At 46.4% G+C, this 19,699-nt stretch overlaps 1 protein-coding gene and 1 long non-coding RNA gene across 2 annotated transcripts in view; one reads left to right on the plus strand and one right to left on the minus strand.

The window, feature by feature from the left end:
* Window positions 1-2,991: 2,991 nt before the first annotated feature.
* Window positions 2,992-10,891, minus strand: LOC123365875. The gene is made up of 3 exons (XR_006577806.1): window positions 10,824-10,891; window positions 6,573-7,057; window positions 2,992-3,067 (listed from the first exon to the last, which is right to left on the minus strand). It is a non-coding gene; the product is annotated as an uncharacterized LOC123365875 (long non-coding RNA).
* Window positions 10,892-16,213: 5,322 nt separating this feature from the next.
* Window positions 16,214-19,699, plus strand: part of TTC27 (tetratricopeptide repeat domain 27) — a 202,724-nt gene continuing 199,238 nt past the window's right edge. Inside the window, exon 1 of the mRNA XM_045011797.1 lies at window positions 16,214-16,455. Coding sequence (XP_044867732.1) covers window positions 16,368-16,455 — 88 coding nt within the window. The 5' untranslated portion in view covers window positions 16,214-16,367. The remainder of the gene's footprint in view (window positions 16,456-19,699) is intronic.

Raw genomic sequence — 19,699 nt, forward strand, 5'->3', positions numbered from 1 at the left:
CTGCCCCAGGGTGCGGGAGCTCAACAATGACTGGCAGTAGCCGTATACTGAGGCGAGGTGGGGACAGTGGGTGGGGGTTCCCCTGGGAGGGGGAGACTCTGAGAGCAAGGGGTTACTGCCAGAGGGCAACACCCCAGGTAAAAGGGGTACCGGGTCCTGAGAGGGACATGGGGGCCAGAGAACAGGTGGATCACTGGCCTGCAGAGGGCACTCTGGAGCTGGAATGAGCTAATTCCCAGAAGTCACCAGCAGGAGGCACCGCAGGGGTGAGTCTGCTCCTCTACAGTGTCTCTTAGTTAGAGAGGCCTAAGTAAAGTATGTGTGAGAATTCATGTCCACACCTTTGAAAGTATTTCTGTAAGCAGAAGTGACTGGAGAATGGATTATACAGGAGCTTACATGTAACGATGCTCCAGTAGCAAGAAATCTAAATAAGCTGACCAAAGTAGGCATTTGAAGAGATAGCTTTAGGTAGGTTTCAATTAGAAATAGTATGCCACAACTTTGCATGTAGGGGGTGGACTGTCACTGACCCTGAGAATTATATGATGCCATCTCCAGAGGAAACCCTGCAAAAAACAGGTGAGAATGAAAGGATGATGGAGTTCATAAAGTAAACAGAACTCTGGTAGAGAAGATCTGAGAAATCCAGTATAATCAAGACAATTGTAGAAGGGGGTGATAGGAAGGAGCCATTTCCTGGAGGTCTCATTCAAAAGGGTACTACTGGCACACCTCCTTTGCCTGACCTATCCTAATCTAGGGCAGGATTATCCATTTTAGAAGCAAGCCTTGGAGGACTCCTCCCAGAACTGAATAGTGGTATGCTCTTCACTCAGATTGGTTGCCACCACTTCAGCAATAATACTCAAATATGGTTGAAGGGCCCTTGCCATAAAAATTCAATGAGCGGCAGCGTGGAGGGTAATGGCTACAATTAGCATATGCTTGTTGAGATACATATCAGGTTATCAGAAAGGTTGTGGATGATAGTGGCACTGGAAGACCAAGCTTCTGTAGGGAGAGTATATTTCTCATACACAGGTATACCTGGAAGACATTGATACCTAATTCAAGACACAATGCCTCATCTGCCGCCATGGAGAAGTCAAGGTATTTATATCCAAAGGCCTTATGCTTAGCCAAGCATCTGTCCATGAGGCTCCATTCCTGGTTCACCAGCTCCAGGACAGCTTTGTGCAGGGGGGAAGGCTGCCTAAGACATGGAGTGCCTCACATAGACAGGTCAGTTTTGTGCTGGGTGGGAAGGATTTCCAGACGCAAGGAGTTCAGGGCTCTGATAATGATGGCCTCTGTTGATCTGCCTGTCTCAGAAGGGTCTTCCTATGTTTGCCCTTTAATCATCTCATAAGGATCCACACCATAATCCCAATTAGGGTCTATGCATTTGAGGGGAGGCAGTTAACAAAGGGTGAGAGTCATAACAGGTTCTTATGGAACCACTCTTCTCTACTCTGGTGGGAGATTCAAATTACAGTGTAGTGAGGCACTGGACACACAATATAGGATTTCAAGCCAGATACTCAAGATTAGATGTGGATCAAGTAAGAATTGCTTTACCCTTCGTCTCCTTTTAATTCATACAGTTGACAATCCAGTTGAGACTACAACAATGCTCTAAGTCTACCTCTCACATGTGTATGTATACAGAGGATGGGATGAATTCTTTCCCTACTCTTAGGATCACAGTATTGTCAGTGCCGGGTAGACAGAAAATAAATTAGTGGTAGACATAGGATTAATACATTATTTCCTAATATAGTTTTATTTATGGGGCCCAAGTGAAAGGTGATGTGTCAGTTGTATGTGTCAGTAAGGGGGTATAAGGGAGGGTTGCATACTTGAAAGCAATAAGAGTTTGGGTATTGACTTCACTGGGCAGAATTTTGCCTAGGGAATGTAGGAGTTTGTAAGGGGATTTAAATTGGAATAATTTACATACTTAGAGCCTCGTTCTCCAGTGCATTGTTTATTGCATAGTCTTCTACTCCTGTGCAAAATGGGAATAAGAATGCACTGCAGTGCACTCTTGGTATCTTAGAGAATGCAGCTGAATCAGCGGTTTGTGGGAGATTCAAGACGCCTTCTGGTAGCCTAAGGAGACTGTAGGCAAATGGGTCCAATTGCCATAACTCCCTGAGAACCTCCACCATTTCCAAGGTATCTTCTAAAAACTATGATGACAGGACAGAGTTTGCTCTTTGCTGAGCCAGAAAGTTTTCTTATGGAGCTCCCAAGAAGCAACTGCAAGATGTCTCAGCTAACCCAGGAGAGAAGATGACATACTCAAGAAGAGCTGGAGAACGAGCAATGTTACTCCAACTTTCTGGGATTGTTATCATTACACCTATCCTTGAATATGTTAAAATACATATATATGATGAACTCTGAACTACATTCTGAGACAGTTACAAGCAAGAAACCAATGTATCCCACTTCAATCTTCCCAGCATGACTGAGGATTAACTGGTGCCTGCAAGTTTATGAAATCTGCAACATATCAGAGATAGTCTAATCACTACCTCTCATTACAAAAAAGAGAAAATGTTTTTCAACATTTTAAAAATAATTTATAGGAAGTCATGCTTTTGAGAGTCAGACAACATATTAGTACTGAGAAAATGCAGGTCCCACTGGCAATTTTTGAACACTAAAACAAGTTAAAACTTCTTCCAAGGTAAATAATATTTCATTATAGCAGAAAAATATATACTACTTTGGGTTAAGTTAAACAGAAATGTTGCCAACTTCACATTTGGCATGTAGCCAATCTTTAATTAGCCAACTGTCGCTCTGGTGCAGCGCCAAAAACATGCTGCTTCTACAAGGAGCTGCACATCATCCTCGGTGGCGACCCTGCCTCCACTGCCAAGAGCCCCATGGATACTTCAGAGGACTGGAGGCAGCAGCCAGCAGCGTCAACTCTGAGGACAAAATGATGGACGATTTGGAGGAGGATGTGGGACTCCAGTGGCATGGTGAGCGACGACCTCTTTTTTGACTCTGGTGGGGTCTAGCCAATCCCAACAGTCCAGCTCGGCTGTGCCTAAAGCAGGACAGGGAAGCTCCAGTAAGTACTCATTTTGTTTTGATAGTGCAAGGTTACGAGTTAGAGATGTCCTTTATTTTGTTACATGGTGCACATGGGAGAAGGGATCAGAATTAATGACACTAGGTATTGTTTGCATCTGCTTCGCATTCCTCTGTGCAGCTATGAAGAGTGAGCCCTGCGGAAAAGTTTGTTAATCCTCCATAGAGAGCTCTAGGAACCTTTTCTGCAGATACTCTGCAATTCTCTGCCAAAGGTTCCTTGGCAGAGTTGCTTTGTTTCTTCCCACATTGTAGTAAACTTTGCTGTGCTAATCTGCAATTACTTCTGCAGGTACCAAAGCAGCACGCAGGCAAGCAGCATACAGACCCTGTCTGAACACACACGATTGCAGGAGATGCACCCTTGTATCTTCAGTTACCCTCAGTGTGATTTCAGCTTTGATCACCCTGGCTGTGGAAAACGGTGCCACTATTCAGAATACTGTCCCTAGGTGCTTGTATTGATCCCCTTCCGAAATCACCCAGACCTTTTGTCCTGTCTTGCACCCCACCTCCCACCCCCAGGTGGAATGCACCATATTCAGTGCTCTGACCGTGGTTGCCAAGGGAAGCTGAGAAAGAGGTGGATGAAACTTTTATGATTCAAGACTGAGTGAACACACAATACTGACTGTGTATTGTTTCTTTTGCTTTTGCAGATGTCCCCTGAGGGCCAGCTCCTACATATCGGCAGACTACCTCCGTCAGAGTAGGAGACACACAAGGAGGAGTAAGGAGGATGAGGGCCGGTGCAAGGATATTTTGCGCCCTAGGCGAAACTTCCACCTTGCGCCCCAACTCCTGCCCAGGGAGCCAGGGCCATCCCTAGCTATTTTGGTGCCCTCTGCAGCCCTTCCGCAGGAGGCCTGTGTGGGGCCCCGCCCCAGGCCTCCTCCGGAGGGGGGAGGGCTGGTCCCAGGCATCCATGGGGGACGGGGATTAGCCATTTCCTGTGGGAAGTGGAGTGACCTGGCCCCAGCCTGTTCTGCTCCCCTGGCTCCCAGCCATGCCACTGGTGAGTGCGGGGGGGAAGTCCCCCCCCCCCCCGAGCCAGAGGAGCAGAGCAGGCTGGAGCTGGGTCACTCCACTTCCTGCAGGAAGTAGCCAGCCCCCCTGTCCCCCACAGAGGCCTGGGGCCCCAGCCTGCTATGCTCCTCTGGTTCCCAGGCTTGGGGGGAGGAGGGAGAGGGGGACCGCCCCCCAGCACTCGCCAGTGGCGCGGCTGGGAGCCAGGGGAGCAGACCAGGCTGGGGCTGGGTTGCTCCACTTACCATGCAGCGAGTACATGGTCAGGCCTGGCTGCAGTCTTCAGGGGAGTGGGGGTGGGGGCCATGGGGAAGGGCTGGGGAGCCCCCCTGGGGCAACTCCCAGCCCTGCGGGGCCCCCCCTGTGGCAGCTCCCCACCCCCCTTGCCCAGGAATGCCCCCCTGCGGTAGCTCCCAGCCCTGCAGCAGTTCCCCGCTCCCCCCTCTCCCCTGCGGCGCGCCCCCCCGCGGCAGCTCCCCGCCCCAGCTCACCTCTGCTTTGCCTTCTCCCCTGTGCACGCCAGCGCCGCTCCACTTCTCCCACCTCCCAGGCTTGTGGAGCCAATCAGCTGTTTGGCACGGCAAGCCTGGAAGGGGAGGAGAATTATAGTGGGGGCAGCGTGCTCAGGGGAGAAGGCGGAGTGGAGGTGAGCTGGGGCAGGGAGCGGTTCCCCTGCATGCCCCCCTGTTACTTGCTGCAGGCAGCCCTCCCCCTGCCCCAGCTCACCTCCACTCCACCAACTCCCCATAGCATGCTTTTTGGTGTCCCCAGCCACTTGGCACCCTAAGCGGCTGCCTTGTTTGCCTAGTGGTTGCACTGGCCCTGAGGAGGACATGTTTCACGAAGTCCTGCAATTGTCAGACCAAGCCGATAGTGAGCACAGGTCATGGAGAGAGACAAATGAAAAACTAGAAATGGATATCCAGGAAAGGAGATGGGCAGAAGTGGGTAACAGAGGACTAGGAGAGGATGATAAAGCTCACAGAGGACCAAATAGAGATGCTGAGGTCCTTGATTGTGCTGCAGACTCCCACTGCAGCCCATACAGAACTGCCTTCCTTGCCCTCCCCAAACTACTCACACATTCCTCTCATGTTCTCAGCCCATCACAATACCCCCTGCACGCCACCCCAGGAGCATTTTTCCATAACAGTGGGACTTACACGCAGTGGTGAAATCCTCACTTCAGAGAGTGGTGCTCACTGTCATTTCCCTTGTAAGAAATGTTAATCTTTGTATTGCTATTTAATAAAAATGTAGTCTTACAAAGACAGTGACTTTTTTTTGTTACCTACACAGGTGGTTGCAACAGAAATTCATGCAGAGTGGCAGCCATCACATTTGCAGACCACAATTAGGACTCAGGTAGGAATCATTACAGGGGTCATTCAGTGTGGCAAGTGGTTTTTCATTACAGAAAAACACATTACTGGGGCTCATTGTCAAAATGCTGCTTCAAATCTCCCTGATTCAAATAGCCTCCCCTTCCCCCAATTAAATTCTTCTAATAGTCCTGGTGTCTGGCTGCTCAAAATCAGCCACCAGGTGATCCATCTCAATGCTCCACCCCTGGGGAAAGTTTTCCCCCTTGGCTTTACAAATGTTATGCAAAGCACAGCAGGCTGTTATGACCATGAAAATATTTTCCTCAATGGGGCCTAACCTGCCTAAAAGGCACCGCCAGCGACCCTTTAATCTGCCAAACACACATTCTATGGTCATTCTACACCTGCTGAGTCTGTTGTTGAAGCACTCCTTGCTGCTGTCAGGGTTTCCAGTGTATGGCTTCAGAAGCCACATGAGTAAGGGATAGGTTGAGTCTCCCAGGATCAATATGGGAATTTCCACATCCCCCATTGGAATCATCTGGTCTGGAAAGAAAGATCCTGCAAGCAGTTTTCTATACAGGGCAGTGTTCCTGAAGCTGCGTGTGTTATGGACCTTCCCTGACTACCCTGCGTTGATGTCAGTGAAACAACCCCAGTGATCAACCAGCATCTGCAATACTATACGGAAGTAGCCCTGCCTGTTGATGTACTCCATTGCAAGATGGTCTGGGGCCAAAATTGGGGTACGCGTGCCAACTATTGCTCTGCCACAGTTAGGGAATCTTATTGCCGCAAAGCCATTCACTATTTCCTGCACAATACACAGAGTCAAAGTCCTTCGTAGCAGGAGGCAATTAATGGCCCTGCAAACTTCCATCACTGCAACCCCATGGTGGACTTCCCAACTCCAAACTGATTCATGACTGACCAGTAGGTGGTAGCAGTCTGGAGTGCCAGTTTCCACACAGTGATCGCCACACACTTTCCACCATGAAGGCAGCTCTCATTTTGGTGTCTGCACCAAAGGGTGAAGATGAGCTCCACAGGGAGTTCAAGAAAGGTGGCTTTGCACATATGAAAATTCTGCCATCTCTCCTCATCCCATACCTGTATCACAATCTGATCCCAGCACTCGATGCTTGTTTCCTGAGCCCAATAGAGACAGTCCACCATGTGCAGCTGCTCCGTGAATGCCATCATCAATCTTGAATTGTTTCTTTCCATACAGCAGAATAGGCACCACATATTCTTGTTCAGATTTGCAGGTCACCAAATACTGCAGGATCAGCTGTGTTGTGTTCATAATGCTTATCACAAGAGTGGGGAGCATGGCAGGATCCATGCTTTCAAGCACAGATGGCAGGCATAAAGTTTACAGGGGCAGTGGAAAACCGTGCACAATGCAGTCCAAAGCCCTTGGAATTATGGGATGGAGAAAACTGCATCATCCAGTGGTGATCCCATCCCCATGATGCATTGCGATCTGTTCCCAGAACTCCTAGCAGGAGACAGTGGCAATTTGCACAGTGGGCTAGCTACCCAGGATGCACTGCTCTCTCTGTCAGTACTAGAGCACCAACTGTGGACACAATCTGCCGACACAAGAAGCACTGTATGAACATACATAAGCAATATAATTACAGTGGTTTATAACCATCGATGTAACTTAAGTTGACCTAACTCTATAGTGCAGACATGGTCTCAATCTCCCTGACTCCAGATTAAGCCCATTACTTCTCTTCCTGCCATTAGTGAATATAATCAACAATTGATCACCATCCTTTCTATAATAGGCCTTAACATATATGAGGATTATTATCAACCCCCCACCACCATTTTCTTTTCTCAAGACTAAATATGCCCAGTTTTTTAATCTTTCCTCATAGGTAAAGTTTTCTAAACCAGTGGTTCTCAACCAGAGGTATGCGTATCCAAGGAGGTATGCAGAGGTCTTCCAGGGGATAAATCAACTCATCTAGATATTTGCCTAGTTTTATAACAGGCAACATAAAAAGTACTAGCAAGGTCAGTACAAACTAAAATTTCATACAGATAATGACTTGTTTATACTGCTCTATATACTATACTCTGAAATGTAAGTACAATATTTATATTCCAGTTGATTTATAGTTATATTGTAAAAATGAGAAAGTAAGCAATTTTTCAGTAATAGTGTACTGTGACACTTTTGCATTTTTATGTCTGATTTTGTAAACAAGTAGTTTTTAAGTGAACTTGGGGGTACACAAGACAAATCAGACTCCTGTAAGTGGTATAGGCCAGAAAGGTTGAGAGCCACTATTCTAACCTTTTATCATTTTTGTTGCTCTCCTTTGGACTCTCTCTCATTTATCCACACCTTTCCTAAAGCGGGGTGCTCAGACTTGACACAGTACTGCAGTTGAGGCCTCACTACTGCCAAGTAGAGCAGGACAGTTACCTCCCATGTTTTACATATGACACTTCTGTTAATACACCTTAGAATATTAGCCTTTTTCACAACTGCATCACGTTGTTGACTTATATTCAATTTGTGATACACTAAAACTCCCAGATCCTTTTCAGCAATACTACGACTGAGCGAATTATTCTCCATTTTGAAGTTGCACATTTGATTTTTCCTTCTGAAGTTAAGTTCTTGTCTCTCTTGAATTTCAACTTGGTGATTTCAAAAATCAATTTCACAAGATCATTTTAAATTCTAATTCTGTCCTCCAAAGTGCTTGTGATGCCTCCCAGCTTGCTATCATCCACAAATTTTATTCTTTCCACTCCATTATCCTAGTCATTAATGAAAATATTGAATAGTACCAGACCCAGGAGTGACCCCCCTGCAGGGATCCCTAGACATAGCCTACCAATTTGACAGAAAACCAGAGATAACTAGTCTTTGAGTAAGGTCTTGCACAACTAGTTGTGCACCCACCTTATAATGATTTCATCTAGACCACATTTCCCTAGTTTGCTTATGAGAATGTCACTTGGGGCTATGTCAAAATCCTCACTAAAATCAAGATATGTCATGTTTCTTGCTTCTCCCCTATCCACTAGGGAAATAACCCTCTCAAAGAAGAAAATTAGGTAGATTCCCCAACCCTGGACCCAGCCGTGCAGCAGGGCCAGCAGCCCCGACGCCGACCCCAAACCCCAGATCCTGGACTGTGTGGGGACAGGTGTCAGCCCTGGACCTTGCAGGGCCAGGTGGTAGCTCCAGATTCTGGGGGGCCGGGTGGCAGCCCTGCCCCTGCTGGGTAACCTGGACCCTGCCACGCTGGGCAGCACAGCACCCAGACCTTGCCATGCGGCCTTTAGCACACAGCTGGGCCTCAGATGTGTGCTAATTGGGCTGCGCGTGGCCTGCGGGTTGAGAACTGCTGACGTATGTACTAATATTTTCAGTTCTTCCTAAATGAGTTGGGGATCCTGTGAAAAAATATTATGTGATCATGTTATTAAAGACTGTATTATAATTTATATGCTGAATTGAGGTTGCAGAGGCAACCTAATTTCGGTATGTCCTAACTTTTGAGTGTTTGACTTTGCAACCTTAACATTTTATAACAGTTTTTTGTGTGTAATCTTCTAGGTTTTAAAAAAACACAAACGGAAAAAACAGAAATTCCACCATGTTGTATCATATTGGCACCCATGTCAGCTTTATATCTCCATCTGAGCTGACTGAGCCTCAGCAGTCAATTGCATTATTCAGTATTGGGAGACTTGGTTGAAGGCCAAATAAGACTGGGGTGGTGATGGCTGATTGGGTGAAGCAACTGGAAGATATGGTAAGGATAATACCAGCACCTCTGACTGAGGGATGCTACTGCCATTTGTTGACCGGGTATGCAAGCCATAGGGCTGGTTAGACTCTCAGCTGCTGCTAGACAAGCAAGTAGTAGTGAGAGCCAGATTGGCTTCTTTCTAGCTGTGGCCCACCAAAAGGTTAGAACCACTTCTTTCACATGTGGACCCTGCAACTGTAATTCACGTCTTTGTCTCCTCACAATTAGATTTCTGGGCTTATTTTAAGATGCGGATACAAATGAAATCAGTGGATCAGGAGAGCAGGAGCCCTATTGGTATAAATGAGAGAGGGCTGCTGATACACCATCATTCACTACAGACCCTTCTGTTTGGATTTTGCTCCTTTTCCTTGATCAACAATAGCCAAGTTTGTTGTTCTTCAGGGCATCCTGCATGACCCATATTTTTCCCCCTTGATTTTAGGAAGTGAGGAGACTTGTGAAAATAGTGCCTCTGTCAAACAACACTTCAATACTCAGGAAAAGTCACCACAAAACAATTCAATTTGCTGAGTCAACTGGTGTCCCTGGTCCTGCAAAGCTTCCAGGGCTAGATTCACAAGGGGAACTTAGATACTGCAACTTGGGCACCCTGCTACTTAGCGGAATTCACTGCATGCACAAATACCAGCATGCTGAATGATGATGAAATGCTTAAGCTAGCTAAAAGGAAATGCTGAGGAGAGCAGTAGGCCACACACCGTGCCCCTCAAAGGGAGTTAGGTGCCTTAGTTCAGGCTAGAGGGAGGTACCTATCTCCACCTGGGATTCACAACCATATACCTCTCTCTTGGAGTTTAACCTGGCTTAAGCACCAGTCATTTCTCAGGCAGAGTAGGGACTTGAACCCAGGTGTCTCACCTCCCAGATGAGGGTGATTTAGACAGCTGTGTACATGCATGCCACCAAAATGTAGGTGCCTCAGGACTTCAGTGGTGGAAACTCAGGCACCTAATTTTAAGAATGCCTGTGATGCTGAAATGTTGGACTTAGGCACTTCAACCGGCAGTTAAACAACCAAGTCCCACTTGTGAATCTAACCCCCAGTGTGTTTGAGGTATGTTTCTGATGGTTTTATTGAAGATGTAATACCAGGACATACAACAAGTGATGACGTTAAGAGGGGTAAAGAGATTGATCACCAACTTGCATAAGATGCCAAATAGCTGAATTGACTGAGCCACTGTTAGACAAAGCCAAGAGATTTTCCCAGTGGCAAGACTGCAGCTGATTTCCTCTACCAAGGCACTCAGACAATTTGCTTTCTCTGAAGAACTACCCAGTTTTAGATCCAGAACCCTGCAAGTTTTCATCCTTGTATGGCTGTGAGTAGGTCTTCCCTTGATCGTGGTGATTAAAAAACCAAAATATACAAACTGTTGATCAAAAATTACTAAACTGTGTATTTCCCTAATTCAACCTCCTGAGGAACATCTTTCTTCAGCAAGACCAGCTTCCCCACCATACTGAATTGTGAATGTCTTTAATATTTTGTAGTGTTTAATGATACTTCATAACTGTTTGCTATTTTAATACTGTTATTACAAATATTTACCTGCTTACGTTTAGTGGAAGTCTGGACAGATTATGGAATGTTTCATAATCCCCCCCCAAGATTCATCAGCTCCAAAAGCTTGAGAAATCCTGCAATAAGGGATTTAGATAAACAAAAACAACTGAAGGCTTTTCTGTTAAGACCTGTAGGCTGAGATTATTAAAGCTGCCTAAGGTATTTGGACATCCACTGTCTCTTTAATTTTAATGGAAATCAAGATTCTAAAGTATTTATGTGTATCTACTACACACAGTGCTCCAAGAGTCTTGTTGGAGCATTAATTACTTATCTAGAGGCAATGGACAGTAGTGACTTAAATGAGGACAAAAACTCCTGCATCTAGGGGTTGAGGAACCCAAGACATATAAAGCTCAAGCAATCTTCAGTGATCTCAAAGTACATAGGGGAAACAGGGTTGATGGATCAGACTTGAAATCTGTAGCAAAACGAAGAGTATAATGAAGCTAATAAGCCACAATAATGTAGAGCATTTTCTCAAACAGTGGTTCTCAGCCTGTGGCCCGCTTGCGCATGTCAATCAGCACATAGTTGCAGTCCATGTGATATCCTCAGGGACATACAGGTAGTACATGTATTGCTTGGATGCAGCCTACATAACACACGGAGAGCTGCATATGTAGCCCACGATGGTAAATAAGTTGAGAACCACTGCTCTACATGAATAATAATCAGAGGACAACTAATAAAGTGTTCAAATCAATTCACGGGTGGTTAGGAGGTCAGTGAAGCTAATACCAAATTAAGTAAAATGTGTAATTTATATGAAGTCATTGGAGGATTTTCAGTTCCTTGCTATGGTTCGTTGTTTCTGAAGTTCCCCTGGGAGCTCAATTATGACAATCTAATGGGGAGTGCAGGGGGGCGGAGAGAAGGCAGGAATTAAAACAGTCATCCAACCACAATGAAGAACATTTACCAATTATTACCATTCAGAAAAGTCAGTTGTACTACATTACCACTGGAAACTACAAGCAGAAATTACTGAAAATTGTATCAACAAATCATGCAAATATATTTCCCCTGCCCCCCAATCTACCAAACTTCTAGTACTTGCTTGGCATTGTTTTAATTATGGAATTCTCAACAACTTTTCTTTTTTATTCTATTAACTAGACCAACTTTAAGAATCTGTCAGTTTGATTTTGGAAAAATTCCAGTTTAAACTAAATGCAGTGCTGTAACTTATTGAGGAAAGTAATTTTACTAGTGGTCTTTGAACAACGCAACTTTTTCAGCAGAATCCGGGGGGGGGAAAAGCCTAATCCTTGACTACCACCTTTTATTATAAACAAAACAAAAACCAACTCACAAATAAAATAAACAAAAACCCAACAGCATTACAGGAGGACATATTAAAACAGAGAGAGACGGATGTGCTGAGGAGACAGGAAGGAAGATAATCTTAAAACAGGGCTCCCAATACTAATTTTTATGAATATTTAAGTCAACTGAATGTTAGGGTAAAACTGTGACATGACATAACAGACAATTAAGTGTGTGACTAAATAACTCATTTTGACTATCTGATTCCATTTGAAGTGTCACTCAAAATATGCATGATACATAAATGCAGTTATCAATATGTGAGTCTTCAGGACTGACATGGACAATATGCTCAGGTTCTATAGATACAAAAAGCGAAGAAAGGACAAGTAATTTTATGGTGATTCCAGATAGTTTTACTGATTCCTGGTACATTTTAAACAGTGATCAGTATCCTAGGTTACAAATACAAGAGATGAGAATTGGATTCTTTGGTTTTGGTAAATAGTTCTGGAACTTTTTATCTCCAGATTCAAATCCAAACTATTGTACCTTAAAGTTGTAGTCAGTTGATGGCTGTTCAGTGGTTATGTAAAATGAGCTTGTGATCTCAGTTCAGAAAACTGGGAAAGCAATTCCATAGCAAGTGGCATAAACCTCTTTGAAAATGGAGAGTTTATTACACTGATATAAGAAACAGGAAAGGGCTTCATAATGTTCCTGCCCTAGTTATACAGTATGTATGGATATGATTCCAATAAAGAAGCAACATCAGAAAAACTGAAAAAGTTCCAACTGTTATTTCAGAATTAAGTTCCTGAAATCCAACATCTACCAGGAGAAAGAGTAATTGGAAGGGTACTGAAGACCAAACAATCCTTATAAGCATGGTACAGATTTCTAAATGGAGAGCTAGGAGATGGTAGTGCTGTAACAGTGTGTTGAGAAAGGAGTTTGATCTTCCTTTTGAATGGAGATGTGTACCCTAGCATTATGAGGAAAAGTGAGAGGAGTAGAATTAGAATTCCTGGTACTGTTTTTCTAACCTGATAGTATGGCAGGAAAGAAATGTTAATAAATTTTACAAATACTATAGCTGTGAAGAGGACTGTTACAGCCCAGATAGAGAGATCCAAGCCACAGCCTCAGCTTCAATTTATCCAGCCCAAATGCTGTCCCCTCATCTCAAATGATCAACAGTTCCATGGTAGTGTGTCACTCAGGCGTTTTCCATTGTGCTGCTTCATTCAGTGATCCGGACATAATGGAGATGAAATCTTTCCATATCTATTTTACACATTTAGTTGAAGTAGGGAAAACTGTAAAGTTCCCTGACTCAAGCAGGGGACAAAGCTTCTTTCAGGAGCATCAAGAGTCAATTAAGACATTGTACCTGATCCTTGGACTAATTTTCCCACTGCCATCCACCTGCGCAAAGTGGATGTAAAACAATATTATTCTGATTTAGCAGCATTTTACATGCACTTTGCATAGATTTAAATGCCTACACAAGGCACAAGTCAGTGGAGAATCTACCCCAGTGTTTCACAGATTGAGCTGTTTAAATGTAACCACACAGTGAGTAGAAATAGCATAGTCCTAGAAGAGTGAGAAAAATGACTCGTAGGTGGTGTAACCCTATCTTAGAGAATGATGTTATGGTGACATGGAGTCTGCCAGCTACTAAGTATGAGAAAAATACATCCATAACATAGAGAGCCAATCCATGGTCTACGCTTTCCGTCACTATGGACAAACACATAGCTCTGCATACATATAAACTAGTAGATAAGACTCCTCCTAGAGTTCCAACTCTTGATGGGAACTCCTCCTGCCCCTGACCCTTTCTACACTTGCATGGCTCTCTGCACTCCTGGGTTTTCCACTAATAGAGGCCTAGTCTACATTCAAAACTTAGATCACCCTCACCACATGGCTCAGGGCTGTGAAAAATTTAATGCTGTGTGACACAGTTAGGTCAATTCACTGTAGTGCCCACTGTAGATGCAGCTAGGTCAATGGAAGAATTATTCCATCAAACTGGCTACTGTCTCTCAGGGGCTGGATTTACTACAGTGATGGAAAATCCTGTTCCACTGCTGTAGTAAGTGTCTACATTACAATGCCATGATTATGCTAAAGTGGCACAGCTACGGCTCTGCAGCTGTACTGCTGTAGTGTACACATACCCTTGAAAAGATGGATTAACTACATCAAGGGAAAAAACGCTTCTGTGCATGTTGGAAGATTCCACACTATAATATTACAGAAGCATGGCACAGGGCTGTAGCGGATCCACTTTAGAATGGACATATTTACTGTGCTCAAGGGTCTGAAAAATCCACACACCCCTGAATACTGTATCTATGCCAACCTAATCCCCAGTGTAGACAGCCAGGTTGAGGGAAGAATGCTTCTGTTGACCTAGCTACTGCTGCCTGGGGAGGTGGAGTAGTTCCTACAGCGATAGACCAATCCTTTCCATTGCTGTGCTGCTGTAGTTCCCATAGTATAGACATGGCCTAGTGACTCAATTCCCCTAACCCAGGGGTTCTCAAACTTCATTGCACCGCGACTCCCCTCTGACAACAAAAATTACTTCACAACCCCAGGATGGGGGACCAAAGCCTGAGCCTGCCCAAGTCCCACTGCCCCAGGTTGGGGGGGGGGCAAAGCCTGAGCCTCACTGCTCTGTGAAGGGGTGCTAAAGCTGAAGCTCAAGGGCTTCAGCCCCAGGTAGGGGCCTGCAACCTGAGCCCCGCTGCCCAGCGCTGAAGCCCTCCGGCTTTGGCTTCGGTCCTGGGCAGTGGGGCTTGGGCTTCGGCCCTGGGGCCCAGCAAATCTTAAACCAGTCCTGGCGACGCCATTCAAAGGTGGTCACGACTCACAGTTTGAGAACCACTGCAGCCTAACCAGACAGCTTCTACATACTAACCCCCTGACACTGATGAAATAATAAAGACTCCTCTCCCTCCCTACCAAAATTAAATAAAAGTATTAGAAAGGGAGTGAGGTACACAGTGTAAGACTAGAGCACCCACCATTCATCCCCCGCTCTTCAATCCCCACAAGGCTTGACGCCAAGTTTCTCTCCAGGGAGCCCAATGGCAGAAGATGGCCAGAAGCGGTAGCATCTCCATTATTGCTCTGAGCATAGGTAGTGCTGTGCTCTAAGTCCCATCCTTTGCTGATAGCAAGGACCCCCTTGGAGACGGGCCCTTCCAACGCACCAGCTCAGCATGGCCATGAGAAACGATGATAAATCGCACTACTGTTGTTTTACACCCTCACACGCTCAGGTGCAAAGCAGAGGGCACGTTAGTCACTAGCCCAGCACTGCAGCCCCCAGTTCCCGTCTCAGCCTGCTCGAGGGTAGCAGCACAAGCACACCCTCCCGTCAGCCGTCGTGATACACATCACCAGGTGTTTCAGCTTGGGCGGAGGGCCTGCGGCAGATAACACCTCCCCAGATCCACCCCGACTGAGGCGCTGCCCATCAAATACATCGCGGGCTCCCGGAGTTGGTTTTGCTGTTTGTGCGGCACACACGGTGTCAGAATGGGGGGAGAGGGATCTGGAAAATGGCCCCACAATGGTGCCTAGTTTATGGGCAGCCCCCCACGGCCGCAGCTCCTGCGGAGAGTCCGAGCCCAGCGCCGCCGCACCTGGAGACCGCGTCGGGCTTGGGGCGCGCGCAACTCCACAAATTCAATAAGGCCTCAGGCTGCTCCGGGGCGCCCTCCCCTCATGAGCGACGTTTAAAGAGCAGCCTGAGGGGCTTGGCCCGGACGCACTCAGGGGGCGGGGCGGGGCTCGACATTTCTGCGCCTCAAGCGCCTTCGACACTCTCGTTGAGGCGGTTCAATCTCCGCGCGCGAGCGGAGGGATACCCACGGCAGTCTAAACGAGGTGCGCATGCGCCACTCTCCCGCGCGGGGGAAGGGGCAGAAGGGAGACGATGCCTCGCCCGGCATCTCACAGTGACACACTCGCTCAACTGCTCAGCAATATGGCGCGCGTGCGCACTCCGTCGGCCCCGCTCAGTGCGCGAGCGAGAAGCAGTTGGTTCCACCGCGCATGCGCCAACGCTCTCCGCCCAACGTGCTTCGCGACGCTGTCATGGCGGCTCCCTGAGGCCGGTCGCGGCACATGGGTTGGGAGCTCGGTGACTGCGGCCAGTGAGGGAGCAGCGCCTCAGTCTGGCTGGTGGGGGGCCGAAGAGTGAGTGCGAGGCGGCGGCGGCAGCAGCAGGCGTGGAGGATGTGGGCGCTGGAGCGGGCGCTCCTGAGGGGCTTCCCCAGCGCCGCGGAGTCCCGGCGGGGGAAGCAGAGCGAGTTGGCCGCGGCAGGTGAGAGGCTGGGCCGGGGTCCCCGAGGCTGCGGCGAAGCCGGGCCGGTGGGACGTGCAGATGGTGCCGCCTGTTGGGGATGCTGTAACTGCCCGCTCTGCGGAGCGAGCCCGGCCCCAGGCGCTCACCGGGCCGCCTTAGGGCGCCGTGCGGGGGACCGGGGGTTGTTACTTGTAACAACTCAACATACACCTGAGCAGGGAGTTACCGGCTCTGCTGCTGCTGGTGGTGGGGAATGGCAGCTCGCTGCCCTCGAACAGAAGGGTCAGGTAGCATCGCGTCGCAGGGTCCGTCTACTGCCACACGGTGCGCGCCCAGCTCGGGTTACGTGGCTGCGTTGGTTAGCAACTGTAGTTAAGCCTAGAGGACTGCCTCTGCACGGCAAAGTGTTTTTTTTTTTTCCCAATAATACATTTTCTTTATTCTTACTAGCTGAGCTTTATGGTTCTCCTTTATTCTCTGTACTTTGTATTCTTTAATGGAGCCTTATAGTGTAATTACAGAGAGCTGAAATCTGCAGGCCACCATAACTTATTCAGATGTGCTACTTAGCCTTAATTTAGCTAGCATGGGTACCAATAGGAGCGTAGACATGGTGGCACAGCCTAGCAACCTGAGTATGTTCCCAGGGACCCTGGAGGGCTTGTGCTCTGGTTGCTAGCTCGGGTGGAAGCCTGTACTGGAATGGCTTTGCTACTGTTGTTATCCGTGGTAGTAGACTAGAGCTAGCATAGGTATGTCTGTTTCTGCTACAATCACACCTTCACTTTAAACTGTAGATGTCTCCTAGAAGGAGTTTGTGGTTGAACTTGAACAGCTAACTGGAGTTAACAAGCTGAGTTGCTGTGTCTTCACTGCTATTTTAACCCAAGTATGGTAGCTTGAGTTAGAGCACTTCTCTTTTTGCTATGTTGACATACCCAAAATGACATAATTTAGCTTGTCTCAACCAGGGCTGACTGTACTTGATGCTACAATTACTACTAAGATAAAGCGTATGTCTACGTTACAATTAAACACCATTGGCTGGCCTGTCTTAGCTGATGGGTTTGCGGGGCTATAAAGCTGCATCATAGACAGCCTGGCTCAGTCTGGAGCAGGGGTCGGCAACCTTTACTATCAAAAGAGCCATTTTGCCCCCTCTTCCACTAAAGAAAAATAGTCTGGAGCCGCAAAACATAACACTGCTTATAAACTTTTAAAAGTTTTAATCTTTTTTTAATTTTACCTGTTACAACAACAGAATACAACAAACAGAAGTGCAGTGTGCATGTGTAGGCCTACTTTGAAATAAATTAAACACTGAACCATGCAGGCCTTTTTGAGTCCTTCCCGTATTTGTGTAAAATTAAAATAAAACGTAGCCCACTTTAATATAAAAAAACATATAGTTGCAGCTTAGCAGTTTAAAAAGTAAACATAAAATTAGGAACGTTTTTTGACAAGTCCATTTCAGTGTGCTCTCATCCTCTTCGGGTTTCTTTCTCGGCCAGCAATCAACCGAAGCACCTGAACATACAATAAAAAACTACATCAGCTCCGGGTCTGAAATAAATGTTTTTTTCTGAATAATAATAGACTATTAAATGCTAGTGTTCTCACCTGTTTAATGTGACTTCTGTTTCTGAAGCTCGATGCTGATCTTCCCTATGTCGGGGCTGTAAGATGTGACTTTGATCTTCACACAGGACTGTAGGCTATCATTTGTGAGGCGGGAGCGATATTTGGACTTTATGAAGTTCATGCTCGAGAAAACTTGCTCGCATAAGTATGTTGAGCCAAAGATGGACAGGACTCCAAATGCATACTTTTTCATGTTCATATACGTGTCGGGAATGGCACTCCATGTTTCAAAAACAAGTTTGTTGGGTTTGGGGAGGTTTTCAATATCATTCCATTTGTGCTCTTTAGCGAGAGTGGTCTTCTGATGGGCGACTTCTTCGAGATCCGCTGTCAGGCTTTTGAACTTGGACACCCATAAGTCTTTATCCGCTATGTCGGCCAGTTCAATTTCAAGATCGGGCTGACTTATCCCTGTGAATGCGGATATGTTCAGCAGGGATGGGTCGATGTCCAGCGGTGTGACACGGAAGGACAGAGTGTTTTTTTCCTTTCTGAACTCGCTGAATCTTTCTCCAAATGCAGCTTGCATTGCCATAATTGCACGGTGTAAATAATCACAATTTATGTGATTGTTCTCTTCTTTGAACTCTCTCAGGGAGGGGAAGTGAGAGAGCGTACCTCTCTGTACATCTCTGGCAAACACTGTCATCTTGCGCTCAAACGCCAGAACATCCTCCAGCAACTGCAGGGCCGTGCTTCCCTTTCCCTGGAGATTTTTATTCAGCGTGTTTAAGTGACTTGTCATATCCACCATGAAATAAAACTTTTCCAGCCAATCGAGGTCTCCCAGTTCGGGATAGCTGAGGCCTTTGCTTTCCAAGAAGGTTTTCACATGTTCCAGACAAGCAGCGAAGCGTTTCAGCACGTCTCCCCTTGACAGCCACCGAACTCTGTTGTGCAGCAGGAGATCCAAATATGCGCTCTCGACTTCATCTAACCATGAACAAAACTGTCGGTGGTTTAACCTGTTTGCAATTATTTTGTTCACTATCTTAATAACGAGGTTCATCACTTCCACACATTCAGGGGGGAATATTTGAGCGCACAGTGCTTCTTGGTGCAAGATGCAGTGAAACGTCATCAGCTCTCGATCCAGCGACTTTTGAAGTAAATTCACAAAGCCCTTCTGTGCTCCTCTCATACAGGGTGCACCATCAGTAGACACTGACACCAGGTGAGTGGTGTTTATTCCTTTGGCTTTTAGACAACTCAAAACAGCCTCACAAATGTCCTGTCCCCGCGTTTGGCCCTTTAGCGGTATGAGTTCAATCAGTTCTTCCTGCGGCCCATCAGAGTTCACATATCTGCATAACAGTGCTGTCTGCTCAATATCGTTTACATCACTTGACTCATCACAGGCAATTGAATATGCTTGAGCTGAATTGATGTAATCAATTTGCTTACTGGTGATGTATGTTGCCATTTTAATGGTCCTGTCCTTGACGGTCACTGCAGAGAGAGGCATTTCTTTAATTTTCTGAATAATTTCCTGTTTGTTTTTGAATTCGGAGAATAGATGCTCTGATATTTTTATGAATGATTCTTTCATGTATTCTCCGTCTGTGAACGGCTTTCCCCTCCTTACGATCTCATGAGCTGCCACAAAACTAGCAGCTGTAGT

This window comes from Mauremys mutica, chromosome 3, assembly GCF_020497125.1.
Source record: "Mauremys mutica isolate MM-2020 ecotype Southern chromosome 3, ASM2049712v1, whole genome shotgun sequence".
Classification (NCBI taxonomy): Eukaryota; Metazoa; Chordata; order Testudines; family Geoemydidae; genus Mauremys; species Mauremys mutica.